At 46.1% G+C, this 25,628-nt stretch overlaps 1 protein-coding gene across 4 annotated transcripts in view; it reads right to left on the reverse strand.

Moving 5' to 3' along the window:
- nav2a (neuron navigator 2a) overlaps window positions 1–25,628 on the reverse strand; it is a 106,497-nt gene that overhangs the window by 34,483 nt on the left and 46,386 nt on the right. For 3 of the 4 annotated variants that reach the window (XM_027281562.1, XM_027281563.1, XM_027281564.1), the window contains 6 exons: window positions 24,626–24,759; window positions 15,851–17,105; window positions 13,767–13,876; window positions 13,577–13,685; window positions 12,374–12,805; window positions 6,755–6,877 (listed from right to left, as the gene is read on the reverse strand). In XM_027281562.1, the coding sequence (XP_027137363.1) occupies window positions 6,755–6,877; window positions 12,374–12,805; window positions 13,577–13,685; window positions 13,767–13,876; window positions 15,851–17,105; window positions 24,626–24,759 (2,163 nt within the window). Of the gene's footprint in view, window positions 1–6,754; window positions 6,878–12,373; window positions 12,806–13,576; window positions 13,686–13,766; window positions 13,877–15,850; window positions 17,106–21,784; window positions 21,849–24,625; window positions 24,760–25,628 lie in introns of those variants that run through there. The other variant, XM_019268050.2, reaches the window with a different exon arrangement.

Raw genomic sequence — 25,628 nt, forward strand, 5'->3', positions numbered from 1 at the left:
GTTGTGCAGCTGGGGTGTGTGGGTGGGGTGTGTGCGTGGGAGCATCATTAACTCGGGAACATATTTGACCTCGCGTCTTGAATCGAATAGCTACAGACTGCAGGTCAGACTGTCTCAGACTGCTCCGGTGTGCCTCAGAACGCCTCTCTGGACTGGCTTCATTACAAACACACACACACACACTTTGAGTATGAACTTGGCTTGGAGGCATTTATAGCATTTAATATTCTGGCAGAGTGTAAGGCTGTGTGAGAGTCTGGGTATCTTGTGGTATAGTGTTGGGTTGCATAAAGTGTGTGGTGAGTCTAAGTGATTGCAGAAGATAAGGCCAGGGCAGACAATGGATAGGTGCGGCTGTATCTCAGACCGAATGTTTAACACATTCTCCTCTCAGTCAGTGTTCTTTTTCTCTGGACGTAGATTGCATCAGCCTGCTTTGACTTAAAGACGTCAGCTCATTTTAAGTTACTTTCCTTGTCAACCTGTGCATGCATGTGATTTTCTGATGCTCATCTGGGACTGGACCCATATTCCAGCACGTAGGAAGCTTTTAGTTTAATGGCGTTGGGCTATCGTGGTCTGTTATCAAGTGTTTGGCTGTAAGACAAGTTCAACAAAGCTATCATGCAACAAAGTAAACGGACTTCTACTTCTGCAGGCACAACACTGTTCCAGATCCCGCTCTTACAGTTAAATCCCGGTGTGACTGCAACATTACAACCAAGTACAAGGAGCTACTATATCGTTCGCGAGCACTAGACACCTCATTAAAGTCTGTGTAAAGAGATTTCTTTCAAAATACATTAAACATGTTGTAAAATAGTTGTGAAAAGACTTTGAATGATATGTTACTGAAATGTGGAGTTGGAGGTTCAAACAGTTTTTCACCAGTTTTCAGTCTCAGGATTTTGTGGGCGGTCCTTAAAGGGTGGCTCGATGACACGCTGAGGCCACCCTGAGCAGAGTGGGCGTGGCTTCAGCGTCTTCAGAGGACACGCCCCCACAGTCCTGGAGCTGAGAATTCATTTTTACCCTTTAAATTTTGACACCTAACTTCTTAAACTTGTCGATAGTTTAAATCATTCCAGTTCGGCTGGGTGGTTAATAACACTTTCTTCTTTGGTCTAACAAACTTTTTTGAACGTCTGAGCACTGAAACATTGTTAATAAAGTTTGACAGTGTGATTTTTATTCTTTTATTTCCAAATGATGTAGTCTGATTCTTGGTTTCATGTCTGCTGTCCTGTGAAAATGTTCATACTTTCATCTCAACAGAATTTACAAGCAAGAAAGAACGAATTTGTATCCTCTCTGCTGTAAGAAGACAAGCAGACTTCACAAAATAACGTGTTCCAACTCAAAAGTTCTCGAGTCTCGTAATGGAAAATGATTGTGAAATATCCTGCGAACTCCAACAACCACAGATGGTTTAGGTGTGTTCATCGTTTTGCTCTGGAGCCACGAATTCTGGTAATCCAACACTGACTCACCCTCGCTCCCGTCTGCCATCATCAACCAAACACTCCCGGTGTTTCATAGACTGGGTAGACCCACACACTGCAGGGAGAAGTCAGCACTGACAGTTTAATACGGGGTGGGACCGACCAACAAGGACAAATGTTGGGTGGTTTAGGGGGTAAAAGTGCAGATGAAGCCGTGTTATGTGATTATCATACAAATAGGCTGCTGGTTCTACGGGGAACAAGACCGCTGGCTTATGAAACGACAGGAACAGAGGGAGGGGAGGAGACCCATCCAGTGATTATTATTACAGAGAGAGCCTCGAGGCAAACCACAACACTCACTTTGCTGAACCAATGGAGCAGGTGGAGGCGGGGTCACGGAGGACAGACGGAGAGACAGACAGGTAAGTAAAGAGGGGAGCGAGACAGGTAGAGCGCCAGGTGTTGTTGGCCTCTTCCTCTACCTGAGGCCAGCAGGGAACGCGCTCATGTTCAGACAAGTGCGATGACTTATTGAGGCTCGGGGCACGCGTGCGTTACATGAAGTGTGTGTATGACAAGCTCTGAACAACAAAGTGGCGTTGCAGGTGGGATTAAAAGCCTCCTGAGATGAGGTGGAAATCTCAACAGACAATGAACCCTCAGCAAACATTACTTGAGGTTTTATCAGCAACATCGTGATGAGGGCAGACTAAATCATTTGAATCTGAATGTATCGTATTTCAGGAAAACATTTCAGGTTAGCCTTCACACCGGTTACACGTGTTAAAAACTACAGCTGACAGTTACTTTAGGAAAGACTGAACAAAATGTTACTGAAATGTGGAGTTGAAGGTTCAAACAGTTTTTCACCAGTTTTCAGTCTCAGGATTTTTGTGGGCGGTGCTTAAAGGGTGGCTCGATGACACGCTGAGGCCACCCTGAGCACAGAGACAGAGAGCTCAGAGTTAGTCATGTCGTTTTCTGAACTCATCTGACACGTTTCAGTCGCTTCAAAATGGATGCTCGACCGCTCACGCGAGTGGGCGTGGCTTCAGCGTCTTCAGAGGACACGCCCCCACAGGTCTGCAGCTGAGAATTCATTTTTGCAAACTTGTCGATATTTTTAATTATTCAAATTTGGCTGGGTGGTTAATAACACTTTCTTCTTTGGTCTGACAAACTCAGAACACAGATTTATTTTTTACTTTACACAGACTTTAATGTGCCGTTAACTCCCCCTGACATTTTATTCCCAGGGTTGAACATCATTTCATCAAACACAGAGTTACTAAAGTTTAGCAAGTAAAGAGAGTAAATCCAAAGAGGCTGTGTGGGGAAGTTGAGAGAGAGATCCATGAGTTTAAGACTAAACTAGAGAACTCTGGAAATGTATCCAAAAGGAATTATGCAACTCGCTTTACAATGCACTCTACGAGAAATGCAGGCTTGCATTTTTTTGTTTTGCCAGTGCAGCGGGGATGCCGATGAAGTCGCTGTGCGCTGTGGTTAAAAGTTTGTACCAGATTCACTTTGCGTTTTGAGATGAACGAGGCGGCGTCAACACGTCATCTGAACAAACAGTACTGTATGCGGGCTTAGCTCCGCAAACACGAGGCACGGCAAGTTTATTCTGCTTTATTTGTACAGTAGCTTTGAAACACAAGAGGCCATTCAAAGTGCTTCACAAAAGCCGTTCAAGCTCCAATTAAAAGATAATGAAGAGGACAATTAAAGGCCTTAGAGTGAGTGACAGCTGTCTGAGTGTTTGTGCAGGCACCTGCAGATGGAAAGTGGATCTGTCAGTGGAACAAGAGTGTCCTGCTGTCCGAGCATCACATGATGCCAGCACAGCAGCAGATGCAAAGGTTGCATATTCAGCAGGCCAGGGCTCGTTTCCGACCTGTGGCCATTTCTTCAGCTGTCACTTTACAATAAAGGCTCAAAAAGGCCCGAAAATAGTGTCAAAAACAAATAGTGCTTCTTCTTTCTCTAACTTGTTGCACTCACAGCAGGTGATCTGGACTCTTTGGAGCTCCGTCCTGTGTTCTCGTGTTGATTTAAACCCTCTCGTGTCGAGGTACTTATAGGTGCTCTCGATAACGAATGCTCGACCTGACACGCCTTTGTAACGGCGATAATCTTCTTCAGGAAGCGGTCACATGATTTGGTCTGTCATTTCTCATATGGACTACTTTTATTAATACAACAAAAAAAGACTAAAAGACTTTCTGTCTTTATCTCACTGACACTTTCATTCTTCTGAAGGACAATGAATCCTGATCCTGCCAGCAATGACTGCATCTGCACAGATGTAGGATCCTGCAAACTGCTTCATGAAGATTTATACACTTCTTCATCTGTCGTCGGCCTCAAACTGAGCGGTTTACGCGGTGTTCTCCTCTCTTCTTTTGGGCTCATGTTCCAGTTTGGAGAAGAGGAATTATACCTTCAGCTCCTCTGCAAGCAGGGAGGGAAGCAGGAGGAGGAGGAGGAGGAGGGGTGTTCTAACACTTAGAGCTACGGTGGCTTCGCACCACAAAGACCTCTCCTTTGTCTGCTCGAACAAAGAGGATTTAAATCAGAAAACAGTCCGTTATAGATTGCTTCCTCTTCCCCCCCCCTGCCACCACCGCAGAGATAAATGACAGGGATAAGCATGCTAACACACTCGCACACAAACGAGTTTCCACTCTCTATTGTCTCTGCCTGTTTACTCTCCTCGCAGGTCCTGCAGCCCCATGACTCAGTGTTGTCGTCTGTTTGCCGTGTTGGCTTCCATGCGATGTTTAAAATACATTTGACAGCTGGTTGAGCCGGTTTTCGCGCTTCCGAGAGGAGCTGATGAGATGATGTGTACTGTTATTATCCCGAACAAGCCGTTGGACGCTGTGTTTTTCTAACTGCATCCCTCACCGGTGCAGGTTTGGTTTGATCTGGAGGATTCCAGCGTGAAAGCTTAACAGGTTTTTGGGCTCCTAACTGTGGAACCACGACCCTTTGAAGCTTGTGACCTCCTCGGCCAGGGGTCACGAGGTTTGCCACGCTGAAACCGGACACCTTTTTCCATAACACCCCCACCCCCGCATCACAAACCAGAGGCATTTGAACTATAACAGGTTCAAAGACGCGTCACGCGCCCCGATCGCACGCACCTCGGAGATGAAAACACACACACGCGACACGCAACAAGAAGTCAGAAACACAAGCAGAGGAAAGGCTCACCCTCCTCCACCTGCCTCCAACTGCCCCATTAACCCCTCCTGTCATGTATTAAATTAGCTTCATCTTTTACAAGAGAGAAACCAGTCACCCTTCTTTACCCCTGCAGCTCCACCACCCCCCACCCCCCGTTTGTTATGCTAATGCTTTTTATCTGCCGCTTCCCTCATCTCTGTCCTAATTAATCCCAAACTAAAAGCAAAGCAAAGCACATTCATCAGACATTCCTTCAGGGGAGGGGAGTCACCTCATCGTCTCTCTTCTACCTTCCACGTCTCTGTGATCTGGTGAACGCAGCGATGAAGCTGTGTGAGGTTTCTGGAGGAAAATGTAACATCTGCCCACTCGGCCAATTAAACCTCACAGAGAAACATGAAAGCAGAAAAAAAAGAGGAGAGAAGAGAAATCCCCCCAAACTTTTATCGTTTAATTGCTCTCCAGTTTCTTTAACTGCGGCGGTCTCTAATCAAAACAAGCAGGAAGGAAATGAAAGGTGAGAGTCCTGCGCGCTAAGAGAAGGGGTGAGATGAAAGGTGAGGCGAGGGGACAGTTTGTGTTAAGTACCACCTAAAGAAGTTTGACATGAGTGCGTCTGCATGCGGGGGTAAAGAGGCAGCGAGAGGGCGAAGGTCAAAAGTCTGGAGGACAGGAAATCAGCCACACCTGAGGGTTTTTACGGGAAAGGGCCACTTGAAGCACTCAGGACTACCTCGGGACACGTCAGCGCGTCCGTCTGTGCGACTTTTATGAAGCTTTTATTTCAAATTTGAAACATTTCTCGCCGTAAAGCACAAGAAACTGAAATATTTCTCTTAAATAAAAGATCACAAGCTGATGAATGGTGGATATAAATTGAGGCAGGCCTTTATCTCATCCCTCCATTCTGCAGTCCATCTTCATATCAAGCTCCTTCCCTCCCCCCCTCTGCTCTCCCTATCTTTCCGTCAACCCCCCCCCATCCTTCACTCGCGACACGGCGGGGCTCTGCTCGGCCTGCATCCATTTCCGTCTGTCAATTAGCCGGGCACCAAATCCCTCTCCATCTCCGTGACAGGACAAAGACCCCGAAAGCATCGCACCAAAAACACGACACGAACACTCTGGAAAGTCCCACGGATCCTCTCACTTTACTGCGTGCCGTGGCCGACAGGAACACATGCTGCTGCTGCTCTCCACTGACATCCAGGATCAGTTGATATGTCAGCGGTGTTGCACAGAGCTCGGTTACAACATCATCATCATCATCATACAAGTCTGTGCAAAATCATTGTGTCTCAGCCCAATATTGTGCAATATTTAGTCTATTTTTCAATGCTTCTGATTACAGTGGGGTGTTTTCACGAGCACGATACTCTGCTAACATTAAACAAAACCGAGGACATGATGACGACGCGGTTGCTCGGTTTATTTTTGTGTCAGTCGACCATTAAAAATCAATCAAACAGAACAGAAGCAGCATTTCAACCAACGCTGATGCTCAAATTCCATTTTACCCCGTTGAACCATGAACACTGTTTTAAACCGGCAAATATTTGAATAAAGGAAGATGACACCGAAAGGAACGAGACAACATACCTTCACTGCACCTATAGCGTCAGGTACGCCACAACATTACAACCAAAACCAAAAGTAAATGGTAAATGGACTTTATGTATTTAACACACACTGATGCAGACGACTGAGGGTTTATCAGGGCTGTTGCTGAGTTTGGAAGCTGGAAAACCGAAACAAGGAGCTAAAAGAAGCTAAAAAAACCTATGCAGCAATAGATAATTCATTGCAGAGACAGAAAACAGACAGAAACCAATCTTACACTGATGGCAGAGGCTGCCATGCAAGATGCCAACTGCTATCCAAAGCAGTCACCATGAATTAAGCTCCCACAGCCAGCGGGAGAAATTTAGGGTTCAGTAAGTCGCCCAAGGACAGACTGGACTCTGGGAATCCGCTCTACCACCTGAGCCACAGTGTCTACAAACTCAGTGTAAAGTCATTCGCGCTCACCTTTGCTCGCCTGGCGCATTTCATGGATCATTTCCAAGTGAAAGACAATAATTGGGTGGATGTTCCCTTTAAGAAATCAGCCTTACCTGTCGGCATCTCCCTGTCCTGACGACGCATTTCGATGCAGTGTCTCTCGGACGGCGGCCATGCTGTCGGGGAGGCGGTTCAGGCGCCGCGTGTACAGACCCAAACCTCCGTCAGTCATGTAGCTGCAAAAAAGAAACACACACAACAAAGCACGTTACATACAGTCACCATGAAGCAGCTGTAAGACACGCAATTAAAGGTCTTGGGGAGGATGATTGGAAGCCGTGCAGAACCACACTTTGTCTTAAGGCTTTGGCCGGAGGTAACACACTCTTCTTCTTCTCAGAGCTGCTTTTGTTGTATACAGAGGAGGAGGAGGCCACATCCATCTAGTTTTCCGGCCGAGGCAAAGCTCTCATCAATCAGGACCCAAACGAGTCGGCAACACCAAACTATCTTACTGAAGACACATTACTGTCATGTGGCGAACAACAGCGGCCTGTAAGAGGAAGCGGCAGCTCAGTCGACAGAGGACGAGTCTGTTCTTTATGTTGGAGTCCATCATCTACTCCAGGCTGGGAGATTATGATTGACTGAGTCGCTGAACGTTAAGAGAAGCTAAAAATACACTGTATATGTAAGTACAGGCTAAGTAGGCCATTCACTTCATTTCATAACTGAGAATTACATTCAGAGGGAGTTGATTTATTGGTTGTTGGAGTCAGAGACTGACCGTTAGCAGCAGTTACAGTCTGAAGCCGACGCCGGGGCCTCGAACACTTACACAAACATTCCCGTTCAAACTAAAACAACACCAACTAATTCCCCAAATATTTGCCCATGGAGGAGATTCCTAATGGAACTAAATATTGACTCATTTACCTCAGGTGTAATTCAATGAATGAATGTTTGCTGATTTAAAGTCGAGACCCGTGAATGCTTTCTATGTGGCGCTGCCACGATTCTGTTTCTGCAGCTAAGCGGAGTAGATAAATAAGCCAGAGCACTAAAACACTCTGTGTGTTATCTCTGTGTGGATCTCAACCCATCACACACACACACACACACACACACATTTAAACCTACATGTATATACAGTATACACAGAGCGCAGTGTTTCCTATAGACAGAGCTCCTTTGTGTAACCAGCAGAATCAGCGTCTGAGCCGCGGGACGGAAAATTAACGGCAACCCCCGAGAGCGGAGAGCAAAACCTGTGCAGATGCTGGACTGACCGCGGCGGTTTTCATTTTCAGAGCTCCGGCTAAGATCCTGAATTCAAAAACACGACGGTGACGCGTCATCACCTTGTGAAGTTGCTGTGAATTGAGCAACATTAGTATTAATCTGGAGTTGTGTTCATCTGATGAATTTAAGTGCAATATTCACTCCTTTTTTTAGCTCAGGTTTGGTCTCTGTCAACATCCTGAGTTGATAGATGTTATATCACTTTGTTTCCTGAGGGTTTATCAGGGCTGGAACGTCAAAACAAGGAGCTAAAAGACGCTAAAACGGCCGTGATAATTCACTGACTGAGGCTGGGATTGATTTGTTGCAGCAGTATGGATATAACTCTATTTCAGCTGCTGAACCTTAAAAGTACCAGATGTTGCACTTTTCCCCCTCACCGCGACACGAAAGCGGAATGAAAGCTGCGGCTACTCTCTCAGGCCGTCTGGTAGCGGGGCAGCCTGCTAACCATTAACAAGAGCCCAAACTAAACATGGACATTCAGCATTTTGTTGCCATGCAGCAAAGAGCTGGAGCAACAAAGAGGACTTTGACTACCTCCAAACCCAGATAAAGAAAACTGCCTATGAACCTGTAAGTGTTAGTTTATATCATGTAATGTTTGTTTTTATGTGTTATAATGTTTTTATTAGGTATTATATGAAGGAATTGGGATTATTTTGCGGTATAGGACTATAAATGTGTGTTTTTCTTGTATTTTTATGTGTGTATGCTGTTTAAAATGATGTGTCACTTCTATCTTGAGCAGGACTCCCTTGGAAAATAGATTTTTTTAATCTCACCTGGACTTACCTGGTTGGAAAATAGATTTTTTTAATCTCACCTGGACTTACCTGGTTAAATAAATAATACTACAAAATGCCTTACACCAAATATTTATATGTTTTGAAAGAATCGTATGATAAAGCGCTGATATAACTGATAGAAGACTTGTGTGGCACGAAAACAAAAGAGACAACAGACAATGAACACAGCTCAACTCTGACAGAGGATCCGCTCTGAGGGGGGTCCGCTGTCCTCGATAAGAGGCATCCATCATCCCAAAGCAAAGTCACCTTGGACACACACACACACACACATCACACTAATGAGTAACCGGGCCTCCCTATCCTCCTGTTTCAAATGCCTGTTAACCTGTAACCTTCTGCAGCGGGAGAAACGTGTCCAAACAAGACGGTTTACGAGCTGCAGCCGAGCAGATAGGTAGAGTTTACACAGCCGTGAGACTAACAGAAGCAAAAGTTCTTGAGTCAACGAAACTGCAGAAATATGTAACATACTGAGGAAAGCATGCATCCATGCATGCGCTGCCCTGCTGACAGGAGGGAATTCACAAAATGTCACGCTCTGCAAAAAAAAAACAACACCACTCGGATTCGGATTTGTGTTGACGTACCTTTCTGCCTCAAACATGGTAACAGTTAGTCCGAAGCAAAAACAAACAAGTCCAGGTGAGAGGTTGATCCCTGATGATTAAAATCTCCAAAGCAGAGGTGTCCGTTTTCAAACCGTCTGGGCTACTGTCTGTTATCAGGTCTGAACCTGTGCGTGTGTGCATGAATAATATCACCAGGTGAGAGCGTGTTTGATCATGGTGATATCAGAAGTGGGTGAACGGTATCACTGAACTCTCCGTGCATAGATTACGTGTCCATGTGTATCCTGACTGTGTGTGTGTGTTGGTATGCAGCCTCTCTCCACACAGCTCCACATGCTTTTGCCTCCTGGCTGGAGGTTGGGTCTGTCTGTGGATGGTTGGAGGAGGGATAGGAGGGACAGGAGGGAAGGGGGGAGGGCAGAGGGGTGGATCGGGCAACATACCCCCGAGCTGAGGAGTTGGTGCAGAGCAGGGAGGGGGGGTTCTCTTGTCTCTAAGGGCCAGAGAAGCCGAAAAGGAAAAACAGAGGAGGGGGGTGGAGATGTAGATGTAGATACTAAATGTGGTGTCATCAGTCATGTTGTCTGTGCACTAAATACATTAACTATCAAGACAGAAATAATAAGATAAATGCTGATCGGTCCATCTCAGAGTGCTTCTAGATGTTTCTATTCTTGATTCATCTCACTGTAATTTTGTATAAAAATCAAAGACGATAATGGAAAATCACTCTTTCCCCGAGCGGAAGAGGAGGAGACGTCTTGACATTTATTTGTTTTTGTCCAACAAACACCAAAAAACTGAAAAAACAATCAATCAGTTATTAAAATTCTGTTTTTTCTGTTCTGATCTAGTAGTTTTCGCAGCGTCATTTCGATGCACAAATTAAATCCGTTCACCTCCACTGTTTTGAGCCTGGATCACAGAGACGAATATCTCAAAACCTGGACAAATAAAAGCAAACTCTAAAGATCATTAAAGATGGAAACGTGTTATTTCTTTTGTTATTTGCATGAACTGACTCTTTAATTGACATTTTAGTGAAGGTAAAGGGTCAAAATGCTGCAATCTGCAGCTGAAGAAGAACAGACGTTTCTTTCATCAGGATAAATGTCAAAATTATTTGTTACAAGTTCACTAATCCACAGTTTTACACTGTCCTTTTTGTCATTGTAATGAATCGGCACCTCTAGAGATCTTTAAAGATGGAAATATATCTTCTTTCTGTGACGATTTGCATGAACTGACTCATGAATTGACATTTTAGTGAAGGTAAAGAGTCAAACGGCGCTCCTCTCAGAGCAAACATCCCAGTTAGTGGATGCTAACAGACCTTTGATGGAGCTGAGCGCTCAGATGGCCTGAAGCCGTGGAGCGTGGTGGGGGGAGGTCGTCAGTCTGTGTTTGTTTTAAATGGTAAACTCAGTTTCTCACATTTTATAGACAAAATGATGAAAACAGCCTTTAATTACAGAGTATTCAGAGCCGAGCAAACGGCTCCGCTCACCTGTTCTCATCACTCACCTGTCCAGGTGTGGCTGTGGCTCGAGCCTTTGTCTGCTCAGCAAAGATTCAGACGTATCAGGTACTTCAAGAGCACTTAGCTCGCTCGCCTTCTCCAGCTGCCTCAGGGCTGCATGGTGAATCAGTGCAAATCCATGGGGGCAAGAGGAAGTCATTCCCACTCCAGGTTTAAGTAATATGTTTTTTTTATCAGCACGCTTTGATGAGCTCACTGAATCTTTTTCCACATTTGCATTCATTTGAACTCAACCTAATCCCCGGAGCAGCTCTATTTCACAGACCCTGCCATCTCCGTCTCTGGCTTTTTTCGACGCCATCTGAAGGCGAGTTGGCACCTTTTCCCACAACTTCATCTGATAATAACGATGACAGCGGAGGTTTAAATTGCACAGTGTGACGGCCGAGGTATGAAGGGGGCCTGTTAGAACACGGACACTGGCTTCGAGAGAGCATCAGGATATCAGCGTTTCTGTGTCTGCAGACAGAGAGATGGGATACTTGTGGGATCTGAGCGACGCAGAATAAATGTTGCTCGTGCCGCTGAAGATGAACTGTGGGATGTAATCTAGAGCTCGGATCACAGGAAGGAGCAGTGAGCGAGGAACGATACTGCCCTCTTCTGGCACGCTGGCATTCAAGTAAAATCACAGCCTATGGGGTCGCACGGATCACATGAATCTCGTCTTTTTCATCCTTTCATGTTATGATGAACTATAACCTCACAGAAGAAGATGAGACGCTCATATATAAGTTAGACTTAAGTGTCTGAAATACAGTTTTTAAACTCGCCTACCGACGGATGTCAGAATAAACAAATTATCCACCAATAATCTGCTTTACTGGCCAGAATCTATCAGACAAATAGTGCAAGTGATGACAATAATCGAATTACTCAAACAAAAGCCCAGCTAGTGTGCCGACTCTGTCACTCATCAACCAAAATGTGCTCTTTCTAAGGCTGCGACTAATGACATTTTTCATTTGATTCATCTATTTATTTCTTCGTTAACTGATTATTAAAAGTTTAGTCTATGAAATCAGTGCACGGTGAGCCAAGGTGATGTTTTAAATCTGCATGTTCTGTCCAACAACGATCCAAAAAAGAAAGATGTGTTCTAGAGTAAAGCAACTCATCCTCACGCTGGAGCAGCTGGAATAAGACACTCCCCCTCCAGCAGGAGGCTGCGACCCATCGCGACCAAAACCAAAACCTCACGCCACAAAAAAACAGGTTCAAAAACAGGTTTTACCCGACTGCAGCTGGCCTCATAAGGTCTATTGACTCAATGCATTACATTAACAAACCCCTTTGGACGACATCTTTCACATGCACACTTATTCTGCATGCTGTGAACTTGGTGAATAAACAAAATGTACAAATCTCTCATTTAAGAACATATTGGAGATATATTTATCTTCTAATACTTACTTACATGTTTGGTATTTTTGTTTGATAAATGAACAGTGGTCATTTTCTGTTCATCGACTGATATTATTGATTTCAAGCTCAGTGTAATCCACTTACCCGCTGTTGACGTCATCAGGGCGCGCGGCGTTCTTGCTCAGCACGTCTCCGTCGCTCATGTATCCAGTGACCTCCATGGAGATGCTGTCCAGGTCGATGTCCTCCCCGGCTCTGTCTCCGAGGTCCACGCTGCAGAGGGCTCCTCCCCTGCCGGCGAGCTGCCGCCGCAGGTGCCCGGGGTACAGGTAACGTCCTCCTCCTCCCTGGCTGCCGCCGACCCCCCGGTTGCCGTAACTGTTTCCCATAGAGGGGGCGTCGCCTGCCTGCAGGCGAGGGCTAGACTGGCCCAGTCGCCATGACGACAGGGAAGGGCGGGTAGAAGTGAGGCTGAGGATGCTCCGGCTGCTTCCGCTGTTGTTGCTCCCACTGCCGCCACCGCTGCCACCGCTGATGTCCGTGGTGACGCTGCCATCGAAGGTTGTTTCCAAGGTGCTGAGACAGAGATGAAATGTTTCAAACGAATCAAATCCCTACGTCTAGTTCCAGATAAAAACAAGTTAAAACAAGAGATCAACACCAACAGATCAAATGCTTCTTGGCTAAAGGCTGATCTCTCCGTCCAAACTGAAATCTCACACAGATTCTAGCTCAGACAAACGAGAAGTAGCCAACTACATAATCTCCTGGACAGACAGGTAAAGATAAGAGATCCTTTGTGACAGTCTCAAACAGGACAGATGAACCTGACAGCAAAGCCTAAACTAGATCTAGAGGAGGCACCGAGGCCAGAGCAGAGGTCAGAATCGCGTGGGAGGGAACGTGATTAGAGCTAAACCCGAATCAAAGACGCCACGAGAGACATGCCCCGCGATCAAAGCAGAAGATCCCTCAAAGGAAACGATGAGACGGCAACGGGAAGAAAAAGAGGTAACACCTGTAAGCTCGGACGGACACAGTCTGCTGATCATGAGGCGATCCGGTCACTGACTCAAATCCCCAACAGCCTGATTTGGCCTGTTTACCGCTCGGCTGTGGCAGCCATTGTAAGGCGCTGCTACACTTTGATGATGATCCCCAAACAGTAGAGTTTTGTTTTCCCACGGCGACACACACTTTAAGAACTTCTCAAATGTTTCCCTGCAGAATTATGCTGCGCTTCCTACGTTTAAATCATGTTTTTCTACATTTTATAAGAGACTTTGGGATGAAAATAAAAGAATAAAGAAGTAAAAGAGTCCGACAAGCTCGTCTGATCTCGTTTACCTGTGTGTGACCTGAGTTCCTCTCAAGCTCGACATGGTCTCCTCCAGGTTTTGCCGCAGGTCTGCGATGTTTTTGACAGTACGCAACCGCCGCGTCTCTGGGTCTTCACCTGAGCGAGACAAAAAATAGAAAACAATAAGACATAACTCATGTTTTCTGAACAGAGACTGTAAAGCGGCGGCCAACCCACCTGAAAGGTCCTCGATGGAGAGCTGGCTGGTCTTGGTGAAGGAAACGTCTCCACCTGTTCCTCCTGAGCCGGTCTCGGGGTTCGCCGTCCCCTCGCCGTCTGTTTGGGATCTGGGAGGGATCAAAGGAGAGGGGGGTTTATTGATTCTGAATTACGGTGCATTTAGGGGGGGACCTAATATTCATGAAAGAGGGATAAACCTGATTAAGAATTAAAGCTGCTGTGTTTCAAGTCTTGTGACCGGGGTTCAAAATGAACGGCTGCTAAGCTGCCCTGGAAAGGTTGTCTTTGAAGGATGAATCGATACTCCGCTCAGCCGCTGCACTGGCTGCTGCTTTTCGAGGCGATGACGAAGTCCGAATGCCGGTTATTTACGGCCTTTGGTCTCTGCCTGATCCTAGACTTTGTCCTTGTTGACTACCGGTACACACTCTCTGTGAGGGTGAGTCCAAAAACTGCTGACTCCCGTTTAACTGACGTAATATCGGTGGAAACTTACATTTTCTCTGGCAGGGTTTTTGTTTAGCAGCCGAGGGGAAAGTCAATATGACGTGTCTTATTTCTTTAATTTTCTGTCAGACCTACTCTCTCTGACGGGTGGAGGTGATATAATCCTGCTGGTAATGTTACCTGACAGACACACAGACATGTACTGAGGATGGGGGTGTGTTGAGGTCAGCCTGCAGGTCAGGATGTGCAGAGGAGAGAGGAAGCGTCGGGAGGCTAATGAGCGGCTGTTAGAAAGGACTCATTGAGACTGAGAGGGACCTTCCTTCCTTATCACACTGGGACCGGGACAGAGGTCAGAGGCACACAACACCCACACATATTTGCCCATACGTGCGCACACACGCAGACAATGAACTCGGCACACACGCACAATCATGAACACACACAGATGTGACATTCCTGGTTAACAGCTCGCAGATGGCTCGGTGCAGATTGTGTATTTTCAGAGGATGAAATGTCAGAGATGTGTTCAGCTGGTATTTACATCATTATGTGACTTATTTCAAAGTTTAAGTGTCATCGCGTATACGGCTGAACCGAAACACTACACAATATTGCAACATCTGGGAAACATGCAGCTGAATTACTTTTAGTTTAGTTTTAATTTAGTTTAGTTTAGTTTTAGTTTATTTTTGTTTAGTTTAAGTTTAGTTTAGTTTTAGTTTAGTTTAAGTTTAGTTTAGTTTTCATTTAGTTTAGTTTAGTTTAGTTTAAGTTCAGTTTAGTTTTAGTTTAGTTTAGTTTAAGTTTAGTTTCAGTTTAGTTTAGTTTAGTTTAAGTTCAGTTTAGTTTTAGTTTAGTTTAGTTTAAGTTTAAGTTTAGTTTTCATTTAGTTTAGTTTAGTTTAGTTTAATTTAGTTTAGTTTAGTTTAAGTTTAGTTTAGTTTAGTTGCACTAGTTTTTATCAGTGACCTCACTCGCTGTGTTGTTGCCCGCAAGCCCAGCTCCAAGATATTTATTAAAATATTAAAATAGTAAAAATAACCATCAGTAATTCTCAAAGCATCACTTTATAACACTGAGTACTTTAAAATAATATTTTTGGACCCTTTTTTATTTCACACATTCTTGTTTTTCTTATTTAACATTACGGAAACGTATTCCTGCATAATTTTTCACGTGCACGTTATAACGTGATACGTTACGTGAAGTATTTTTCGTAACGTAACAATATAACATAATATAAATAGAATTTCTATAAATACAAATGATGAATATAAATGAGCCTTTTATATAAATATAAATTATATAAATTTCACATTGTAACGTGAGAAGTTTCACATTGTTACGTGAAGTAGTTTTTGTAACGTAACAATAAAAATATACATTTTATAAATATAAATTGTATCATTTTTATTTATATAAATATAAATTTGCCTTTTATATCAATAAAATGTTATACCGCAATAATTTATCACGTGATTATACCACGACATGCTTCCATAATTTTTAACGTGAAACTTTTCACATTTTAAGAATATAAATTAAATCATTTATATCGTATAAACATCATATGATGGTTTATCATGTGATTTTTAAGGTGGTATGGGTCTGTGGTGTCTGTGTGATGTCACCTGTACATGAACGGTGCGACGGTGGCCGTGTTGGGGTGGCTGTGGTGCTGTTGAGTCTGAGGTAGCTGCACGCTGACGGTGTTGCTGGCTGTGCTCTGTGTGGTGCCTCCTCCACATCCTCCTCCTGCCACCGGGGCGGCGCTGGTCTTCCCCTCTGTGGAGGCCAGACTGGAAGTGGAGCTGGAGTGTCTGCTGTCTCTGTCTCTGTCCAGGGGGCCCCGGTGCATGGCGAGACCTCCTCCTAACCGCATGCTCCGGGGCCTCTCCCCCGCCTCCTTCACTGAGGAGGCTTTGCCCCCGGCTCCCGGGGCTTTGCCTCCTGGCTTTGGTATTCCGCTGTGTGCAGGGGTGGAACTCTCCTTTTTGGCCACTTTACCCCCCTTGGGAATGAAGCTGGTGATTTTAGAGGTCCTTTTGTTTGAGCTGTCAGTGTCTACAGCGACAGGTGCTACTTCCTCCTTCGGCTCCTCCGTCCTGTCGGGGACAGAGGTGCGTTTCCCCACCTCCTTTCCTTTCTCCTTCTCCTTCCCTCTCTCCTTGTCCTTGTCCTTCTCGCTGCCTTTGACTGAGCTCTTCTTGGCAGTCAAAGCTCTGCTGAAAGTGCGCTGGGCGATGCCCCTCAGGGCGATTTTGGGGCTGCTGGCGGTTGCGGAGACTGTAGTACCTGCTGAGGGAGCTGCTCCGTAGGCCGTCCCGTTGCTGGTCCCGTTCATTCCAGGCCGGACGTTGCCATCATCTTCCTCCAGGGGGTCGGTGTTAGAACCGGCCTCTGCTCTCTCCACCTGCCCCGCTCCGAGCTGCCTGGCTGGGGCTGCGTTGTCCGCCTGTGCCCCAACTCCATTGGAGGAGCTGGAAGATTTCGAGCCTCCTTTACTGTTAAAAAGCTTCAGCTTCTCCAGCATTGACTTCTGAGCTGCAGCCTTTGGAGGAGCTTCACTTGCTGGGGCGGCCTTGCCAGATGTGTCCTTCTCCTGCCTGGCGGACTGCATGGCAGCGGAGGAGGAGGAGGGGGTGCTGGTGGAGGATGGAGAAGGAGAGGAAGTGTGCTTGGAGCTCATCGACTTACTCCTCCAGGGCTTGCCGTTGCTGTTGGGCTGGGGAATCGCCGTGGAAGAAGAGGAGGATGACGAAGACGGGGGAGGAAGCAGGGCGGAGGTAGCAGCGGGGATGCTGGTGGAGGAGCTGACGGTCACTGCAGATGACGGAGCATGCTCAGTCATCACCGAAGGCTGTGAGGTCATGCCCTCTGAGGAATCTGCACCAGAAAAGATATAAAACATATAAAAGAGAAGTCAAGCAGACGGAGGATCTGAGGGAGAGAAGAGAAACCAGATGCTGAGGGTGAGTCTTCTTTGACCCCACACAAAGTCACCTTATAAGGGCCTGGAGGTGGGCGAGCCACCAAAACTGTTAAAACCCCTCAGCACTAACAATGAGTGGAGCCCATCACAAACTGTTTATAAAAACAATGAGCAGCAACCTCGAGTGCTTTAAAGCCTCGCCAAGCAGGCAGCGTGCTGCACTTATAAGGCTTGGACTTATATGGACTGCTTCTGGTCAGTGTCCCTCTGCTTCACAAAGACACACTGTCTGGTTACATGTGGTTATATGCACACACACACACACCCCACACAGCAGATTAGATGCATAAACAGGATTAACATTTGCAGAATGCCTTTTTTGTGCAGCGTAAACACGCTCCGGTAAAAAAACCCAGATTCATCACCCGAGAAGAAATCATCGGGGTGATAATGCAACACGTGACTCAGCAGCATCTCAAACCAAGAAAACTTACCAAAAACGGAAAGCTTGAGATGAGAAATCCCTGTAGAGCTGACTACAGTATCCTGAGGGCTGCTGAGGTTGTCAGTGTGTCAGTGTGCTACTACCAGCAGAGTTCAGACCAGCAACATTTGAATATTCAAACACCAACGGCCAGAGAGAGAGAGAGAGAGAGAGAGAGAGAGAGAGGGCCTGTACGAGGAGCACGGGGTGGAATTAATCATAACACTTCCAACGCAACGCACCCCCCTCTTACTCTGTGTACACACACACACACACACACACACACACACACACACTCTGACACACACAGACATATTTATCCCAAGTCACTGCTGCTGCTGTGCCTTCTCATACAACTGGAGTCACCACCTCAGAATTTCTTAATACACTTGATTTAAACTTTAGACTTCGACTTAAATTGTGAGCTCCTTGAATCTGTGTTTTTCAAAGTGCCTCCTAACATTAGAAAATAATATCCAACTGGCTCAACTTAGTTATGAAAGGAGGCAGACGGCGGACAAAGAGAGGACGTGGACAACTAAGAAATCGAAGTGCGCCGTTGGAGGGCCTGATGCTGATCACACGTTGGAGAGACGTTAGAGAAGACCTGAGTGACTTCAGGTCATGAAAACTATGAAAGAAGGTCGAGAGCTACAGAGACGAAGCACCTTGAGTTGACAGACTTTTACCAGACTGAGCTATCGACAGTGCAGATCATCCTGTTTCATGAATGTGAGTGACAGGGTCTCGGCTACAAGCTGTTAATGACGCCTAATTGTTAGAAAACTGAAAAGAAAGTTGATCTGTGGGAAAAGAGAAAGTGATCTCACTTTACTGGCCCTCAAACCTGTCTGAGAATGAGTAAATATGCTGCATAAAGAATCCTTCTCTGTCTTTTTTAACGGTGCAGACAGGAAAGTTTGCTTCCACATCATGCAGCCTCGTTAAGTCTGCGTTTACGTGAAACATTAGACACTTAACCGGCTTGTTTACTCCTTCCTCATCTGGCTCTCCGTTTCATTTTTGCAGCCTTTCATGCACTAATTGGAAATAGGCACTCGCTCGCCGCCTCTCCTTCCTCCCCCCGTTTAGCATTTAGTGAGAGCAGCCCCGAACAATGCTACCATTAGGAAGTGATTAGAGCCCAATTAGCTGTGCTAGCAGTTAGCAATCAGAAAAGTGGGTCAGGTTGCTAATAGCCGGCTTCCTATTGGAGGCAGCTGAATGAGAAGGGGGACCTGCTGGGACTGGCACTGCAGGTCTGGGATGAGTGAAGCTTTGATGTGGGCCAACGGGACGGTCTGTGCCGTCCGTGAATGGGGTCAGCTTGGATTTCGGATAAGAAAGGAACAGAAGAGAGAGAGAGGCCCGGGACACTAAGGGAGAGCTCGGTCATTGTTGTGACTGGACCCAGTGACCGGGACTGATACGCTCCACTTGGGTTGCCAAGGGTGAAGGAAAGTGGTCAATCTTCAATGTGTAGGGGTCAGAGGTGACACCGGAATGATGGACTTGGACACTGTTGCACCATGAACCCGACCCGAGGTTTACGGACACGGTTCAACACCTTCAAAAACACACTGAGATTAAAGTGTTCAGACTTTTCTGCTGCTTCAAAACCGAAGCAGATATTTCTACAGCGAACTGAATTAAAGTGAAGTGACCACAGATTAGAAAAAGCAGCTTTGAATCATCAGCATCAATTCTGATCAGACTGGTCTTCAATATAGACATATACAGGAATAAATGATCTTGTAGTCTCAAATTAAAATGAAACTATTTGAAAATTCAGAAATGTTTTGTGCAAACTGAAATTAAGAACATAGAGTCTGATTAAAGATAATCATCATCCAGAGTGAAGAGGTTTATTTGTGCTCGGATGTTTGTTGTATGACAATATTAGATAAAAAGGCTTTGTCCTGTCCTGATTTATTTTCTATGTCGGGTGAATGCAGACTAAAGTCTTTTCCGTATTTTCCGCTACTTGTTCTCAGAGTTGTTTATTGCCTTCGTTTGTCCGTGTGACCTGGGCACAGTCAGTGCATGACACGTTCACTCACTTACTTGCTTACAATCAGCAGAAAACGCACTTGAGGAAGCACTTTGCCTTGGAAAATAAACACTGACTGCTTTTAACATGCCCTCAGAAGGGGTCGCCGACCTGCTGACCCCCGTGTGCAGCCTCGGGGCTAAAATCCCCTGAATTAACCTGCCCCCGTTTAACTGTCTGCTCGTGGAAACATGTTGAAAGAATTTGACTGTTTACGACACGACTGCTTAATTATAGCAGTCATTAGACTATAAAATCAAGGGCAGAAAATGACAGCAGAGGAGTACCCGAAGGGGAAAAGGACCACAGACCACCGGTGCACTTCCTGTCTGCCATAAAAACCTGTCTCACCCTCTCTGGGTCGGTCCTCCTGATAACATCAAGGCATTTTGGGAAATCGGCCGAAGTGGGCCCAGAGCTCTTTTCATGGATCGTCGAACTCGTGTGTCTGTGCGTGTGTTCCTGTGTGTTAACGCCATGTCGAGTGTCAACACTCTTCTGTGTGTGTGTGTGTGTGTGTGCACGCATGTGATGTCGATGCTTGTTCTGCTCACAGACTTCAAACGCTTTCACCTCTGCGCCTCCGCGACCCCGAGCACGCACGCTCCTGCAGAGCAGCGTGACCGGCTGTAAATTCATTAGAGGTTGTGTCGGCTGATACTGTTTAGACATCACAAGCCTTTGCAGCCCCTCTCCGCGGTCGCAGCGGTCACAAGACGTTAAGCTAAACCTTCTCAGTCAGTCAGTGACCAAGTTGCTGACCTGAAAGTGCCCTACTTACATCCGAGTCAGTCACATAGACGCAGGACGGAAAAAACATGTTTGTGCGGAGGAGCTTTCTCACATGTGCTGCACAGAGAGAGCTTTGTGAGAATGGCTAACACCTTCACACACATTTAGAGGTGTCAGGTGTGACAGATCCAGTGGCTCCTAGAGGTGAAGCTGCAGAAAGTACGGGGGCTACAAAAGTTCAGGGGTGCCGGTGAGTTCAGTTGGTGGACGAAGGCTGCAGCTGCCTTAGGGTTCGATTCCCACCTGTGGCGTCCCCCCTCTCTCGCTCCACACTTTCATGTTACTCTTCAGCTACCTCTAGCAGTGTTTGGTGTGTCCTCTCTGGGTCTCATTTGAAGGTGACAATTCTTATTTCCAGGTGATTAACTTATGAATACTATATTCCATTTACGGCAATACATTTTACAGACTGGACCTTTAATTTGAAAATTCTGCACAAATTAGATCCGACTGGCACGAAGTTTGAGGCTGCAGGTGTTTGCTTACTCATCATGTTCTGATTTCAGAAGCCGGCGCTCTCTCTCTCTCTCTCTCTCTCTCTCTCTCTCTCTCTCTCTCTCTCTCTCTCTCTCTCTCTCTCTCTCTCTCTCTCTCTCTCTCTCTCTCTCTCTCTCTCTCTCTCTCTCTCTCTCCCTCCCTCCTCAGTCATTGTGCTCCAAAAAGTGAGAGGGACAGCCGGCTTTTGTTGCGGAGACTGAAACTTTTTAAAGTTTCTCCTCCACATGAATACACTCAAACAGTGACGCTACAGCCTCATCAGAAGGCTATTCATTCGGCAAGGGCACCGGCTACACACACACACACACACACACACACACACACACACACACAAACAAACACAGCCACAGGTGCCCCCTGCTCTCTCCTCGTCTCTCTCTGCTCTGTGTCACAGAGACGCTGTCACCTCGTGTTAACACAGAGCAGAAGAGGAGACTCAGGTCTGTCCTCTGGACTGTACGGGACTCCATTCTGGTGTCAGTGCCATTGACACAGAGCAGATCTGACCTCACAATAGAAGCTGCAGGTGTCTCTCTCTCTCTAACCGTCTCACAACAAACAGCATCATCAAAACTCATTTCTAAATCTGCGTCACACCAAAGTGGCAAGAAGTTGTAAACTTGCTCAACAACATCCCGGCAAACCTTGTTGCTCCTTCAGGGCAACAACTGCAACCTGCAAATCTATCAGCAACAACAACAAAGCAGTAAAACTGACTGAATCTGCTGCCACACTCTGAAAGTTTCAATGCAAAGCTCGAGGTAAACATCTCAGACTGTGAGTCGATCTACAAACGCATGCTGACAAACCTCATGAGTGCTGCAGACGTCCAGGAGGAACAGAGAAAGAAGGAAAGGACAGGACAGGACAGGAGGAGATGGACATGCAGAGGAGAGGAGAGGAGAGGAGAGGAGAGGAGAGGAGGGAAGAGTCCAAAACCATGGCCAGCCATCCAGGGAGTGCAGGAGGAGGAGGAGGAGGAGGAGGAGGAGGAGGAGTACGGGGAGGAGTGTGGTGCAAGGCCATGGCAGAGGGGAGGGGCTTGGCAGTATGTCAACAACAGAGGGGGCGTCATCAAGTGAGTCTAATCTACCAATCATACATGACTAATAATTACACACACACACACACACACACACGTTAAATCAATGTTTTTTAAACGTTTTTTAACCTTGGATCTGATCTCCAGATTAACTTTAGTCCTTACTGCTGCTCCTAAAATATTATTTGCTTTTCCTATCAGGAGTCAAATCGATGCGATTTAATACCGCTCTCATCTGCATCATGAATTTAAAGGTGCAGTGTGCAGGATTTAGTGCAAGCGGTGAAGTTGAGTTGCACATTGCGACCCTGCACCGTACACTCGACCAGAACTAGATGAGTGTTTGGTTTGTCTGTACAGAAGATTCTTATACTCAGGTGATTATACACACCAATGAAGACTGTATTCCATTCCTGCTGATAAAACAGACACCGGCCCTTTAAAAGCCACACCTGTAAGTAAGCTTAGCTTAGTGCAGTCTTGATTGGTTGCCTGGCAACCTCACAGTGACAAAAAAAAGTCACCGTCCGGGCCGAGAAAACTGCTAATTGGCATTTTTACACTTTGGATTTTGCACCAGTTAAACAAACGAGATGCATCTTGGCGAGTTCCCACAGTTTTCATTTATTTATTTATTTATTTTTTATGCTGAGCTTAGCTACCCGGCGGCAAGCTGCAGCCTCGCATTCTGCAAACAAACACGAGAGCGTGAGTATTAATCTTCTCATCTAAACTCCTGGCAGCAAAGTGAATAAGCATATTTCACACAAAATGTTAGAGCTTTAATAATAGTGCTTTCACACAAACGCCGTCTGCTAGACACACATCAGAGTGAGTGCTCACAGTGTTGGTCTGAGTTAATTTGTCACTGGTTAAACACACACACACACACACACACACACACACACACACACACTGTCTCTCTCTGGGCGGTCAGAATTCTCTGTCTAATGCAGGGTAATGAGTTTAGACTGTGAACACTAACACAGTCTATATAAAGCTTTGGCCCACTGAGTTGTGACAGAAGCTATTTCAACACTGCTCTGACTAAATATACGGCCAAACACTCGGTTTGTGCTCTGCACGACACCGACACACACCGAGCTGGACCGGGTCAGAGCCGTTTGGAATAAACGTACAGTTCCGACTCGAATCCAAACAACAGGTCTATTCTTGTTTCTCGGGGCAAGCAGATGGGAGTAAACTGGTGAACTCACACACACACACACACACACACACAGACACACACACGCTGGTCGTACCCTCCTGCTCTGTTTAAACGATGTTATCTTGTGTTAACGTCGTTGGGTGTAATTTAACATCGAGTTACAGGAGTTATTTCTGCAGAGAGCTGGGATGAACATGAAACAAAAGATGAACAAGAAAATATCTGGTTCAGTTATTAAAAGTCTGAACAAACTGGCCTGAATGCAAAAAAAAAAAACTTTAATTCATCCAGCTTGAAACTCTTGGATGAATTCAACTGTGTTTTAAAACAGAATGTTGTGATTTTGTCCACCACGGGAGACGGTAGCCCGGAAAGGACAAACCAAACACTGTCTCATGCTGTAGTTTCTCCTTCACACCGGGAAAGAAATGGGATCAGCTTCACTCCTCTCCTCTCCTGTCCTTTAATGCATCTGATTCAGAGCAGGAGCAGCTGGAGCTCGTGGGTGTTGATGCTCAATAACAAACTGACGATCCCTCAGAAAACAAAGTTGAAATACTTCCAATCCTGCAGAATTCCTAAGTGGGAATTCCCTAATTCTGCAGGATCGTTTTAACAGAACATTTTCAGGATTTCTAGTGACAGCACAGTCAAACATTCCTTTATCTGCATCAGCAAACACAAATAAAGCTGAAGGAACAGCAGCATCTTTGGTGGGAGTGACGTGATTTATCAGAAATCTGTGTTTAAGCAAACAGAAGCAATAAAAATACAGTTTGCATGCGATCAGTCTCCTCCACAATGAGTCTCTTCAGTTTGTGGTATGAACTGCAAAGCACCCTGCTGCTGCTGCTGCGTCTCTCCTTGGCCTGGAAACTGTTGAACCCTTAAATGTTCACGTGGGAGCTGAAGCCGTGCTCCACTTGGCCACACAACTACAGAAACGTCTCCACCTGTGGGGATGAACACAGCCTGCGTCCAGCAGCCGTATGGAGGGCACGGTGTTAACTCATCCTCCGATAAATCACAGCGTGTCACCACCTCACCTTCTAAACTGTGACGGGAACAGTAAATGGTCCGAAAGAAGAACTTAAGATTTCGGCTGCAGAGAAAAACAGAGTTCTCTCTTTATGATGTGAAATCTAAAAGTTCAGGATTAAACCAGAACCTCGACTTTTCTTTGTTGTTCACTGTTGAAAGGACACGGCGGTTTCAGTGCAGCATTGCGATGCTGAGGGCTTTGCATTATTTCCTGGCACAGTTTGAAATACTTTCTCTCGGTCTCAAAGCAACAGAGCTAACTTGCATTTTCAACCGCGAGACCAAAAAGCACCCCGAGGGTTCACAGCCACCACACAGTCTCACACACACTCTTGCAGATTTCAACAGCCATGCAAGGCCAAAACTAAGTATGTCAGTGTGTGCATGTGTGCTGCCTACCTTTGTTCAGGTGCGAGTTGCCTTTGGTCTTGTCACTGAAGCCCTGGCTGCGTCTGTTCCCAGCAGCACTGACCGAGCCTCTTGGAGGGATGTCACTGCCGGCAGTGGACACCCTCGCCGAGGGGCCGGGAAGTCTGACGGAGAAAGAGAGAGAGAACAGAAAGGGAGCAAAGGAAAGAAAGAGAGAGGGTGTGAACACAGGCAAACATTACGTTGGAGTGAAGCTGAGAGAAGTTCATCTCCATCTCCGGCTGCAGGAACACATTCAGCTGGGACGAGCACAGCTTCCGAACTCAAACACGAGGGTAGCTCTTAATTAGGACTGAGTGTACGGGGACCATGCAGGTACTGGAGATTTATTACAGTAAGCGTTTTATGTGCATATGCAAAAGGGTAAGTGGCAACTGTAGAGCGCCTCGTCTTCTTGCGTTCGCAGGAAAACAATGCAACAATGCAAAAAGAAGCACGAGGGAGTCCCTCGTGTTGGCGCGCAGCGAAATGTGCAGACTAAAACATCTCGGACGATGCTAACGTCGGCTGTTCCAGGCTGGATTCGACTTCCAAAGAGAGCAGAGGGCTTAATCTTCTGTTCTCTGTCGAAGCCCAGAGTCTCTATATTAAGACAAGTGCATGAATCAATGTTCAATCAATGTTTTCCACTCTGGGAACCTCGGCTGATGCTGAAGGGAGCTGATGTTCCTGCATTTCTAAACTTTTTTTGACCCACTTCATTGATTTCCTCGGGGGAAGAGTTCTCCTCATGCCCTCTCGCCGGGACGCAAGGTCGAGTCTACCGCAAACTGCTGACTAAAGCGATCACTCCATCCTCCGTCTTTTTTTAGACTGTTTTGGTCACAGTGACTGTTCCCTCGGATACGTGTTTACATCTGCGGCTTGGATTAGAAGACACACACACTTTAACGAATGTAAACTCAGCTATTGTTTTGATTTTCCTGCAGTGATCTCACGGTGACGGACGAGCTAACAGCAGCGTGGACGAGGG

Source organism: Larimichthys crocea, chromosome VIII (genome assembly GCF_000972845.2).
Source record: "Larimichthys crocea isolate SSNF chromosome VIII, L_crocea_2.0, whole genome shotgun sequence".
NCBI lineage: Eukaryota > Metazoa > Chordata > Actinopteri > Sciaenidae > Larimichthys > Larimichthys crocea.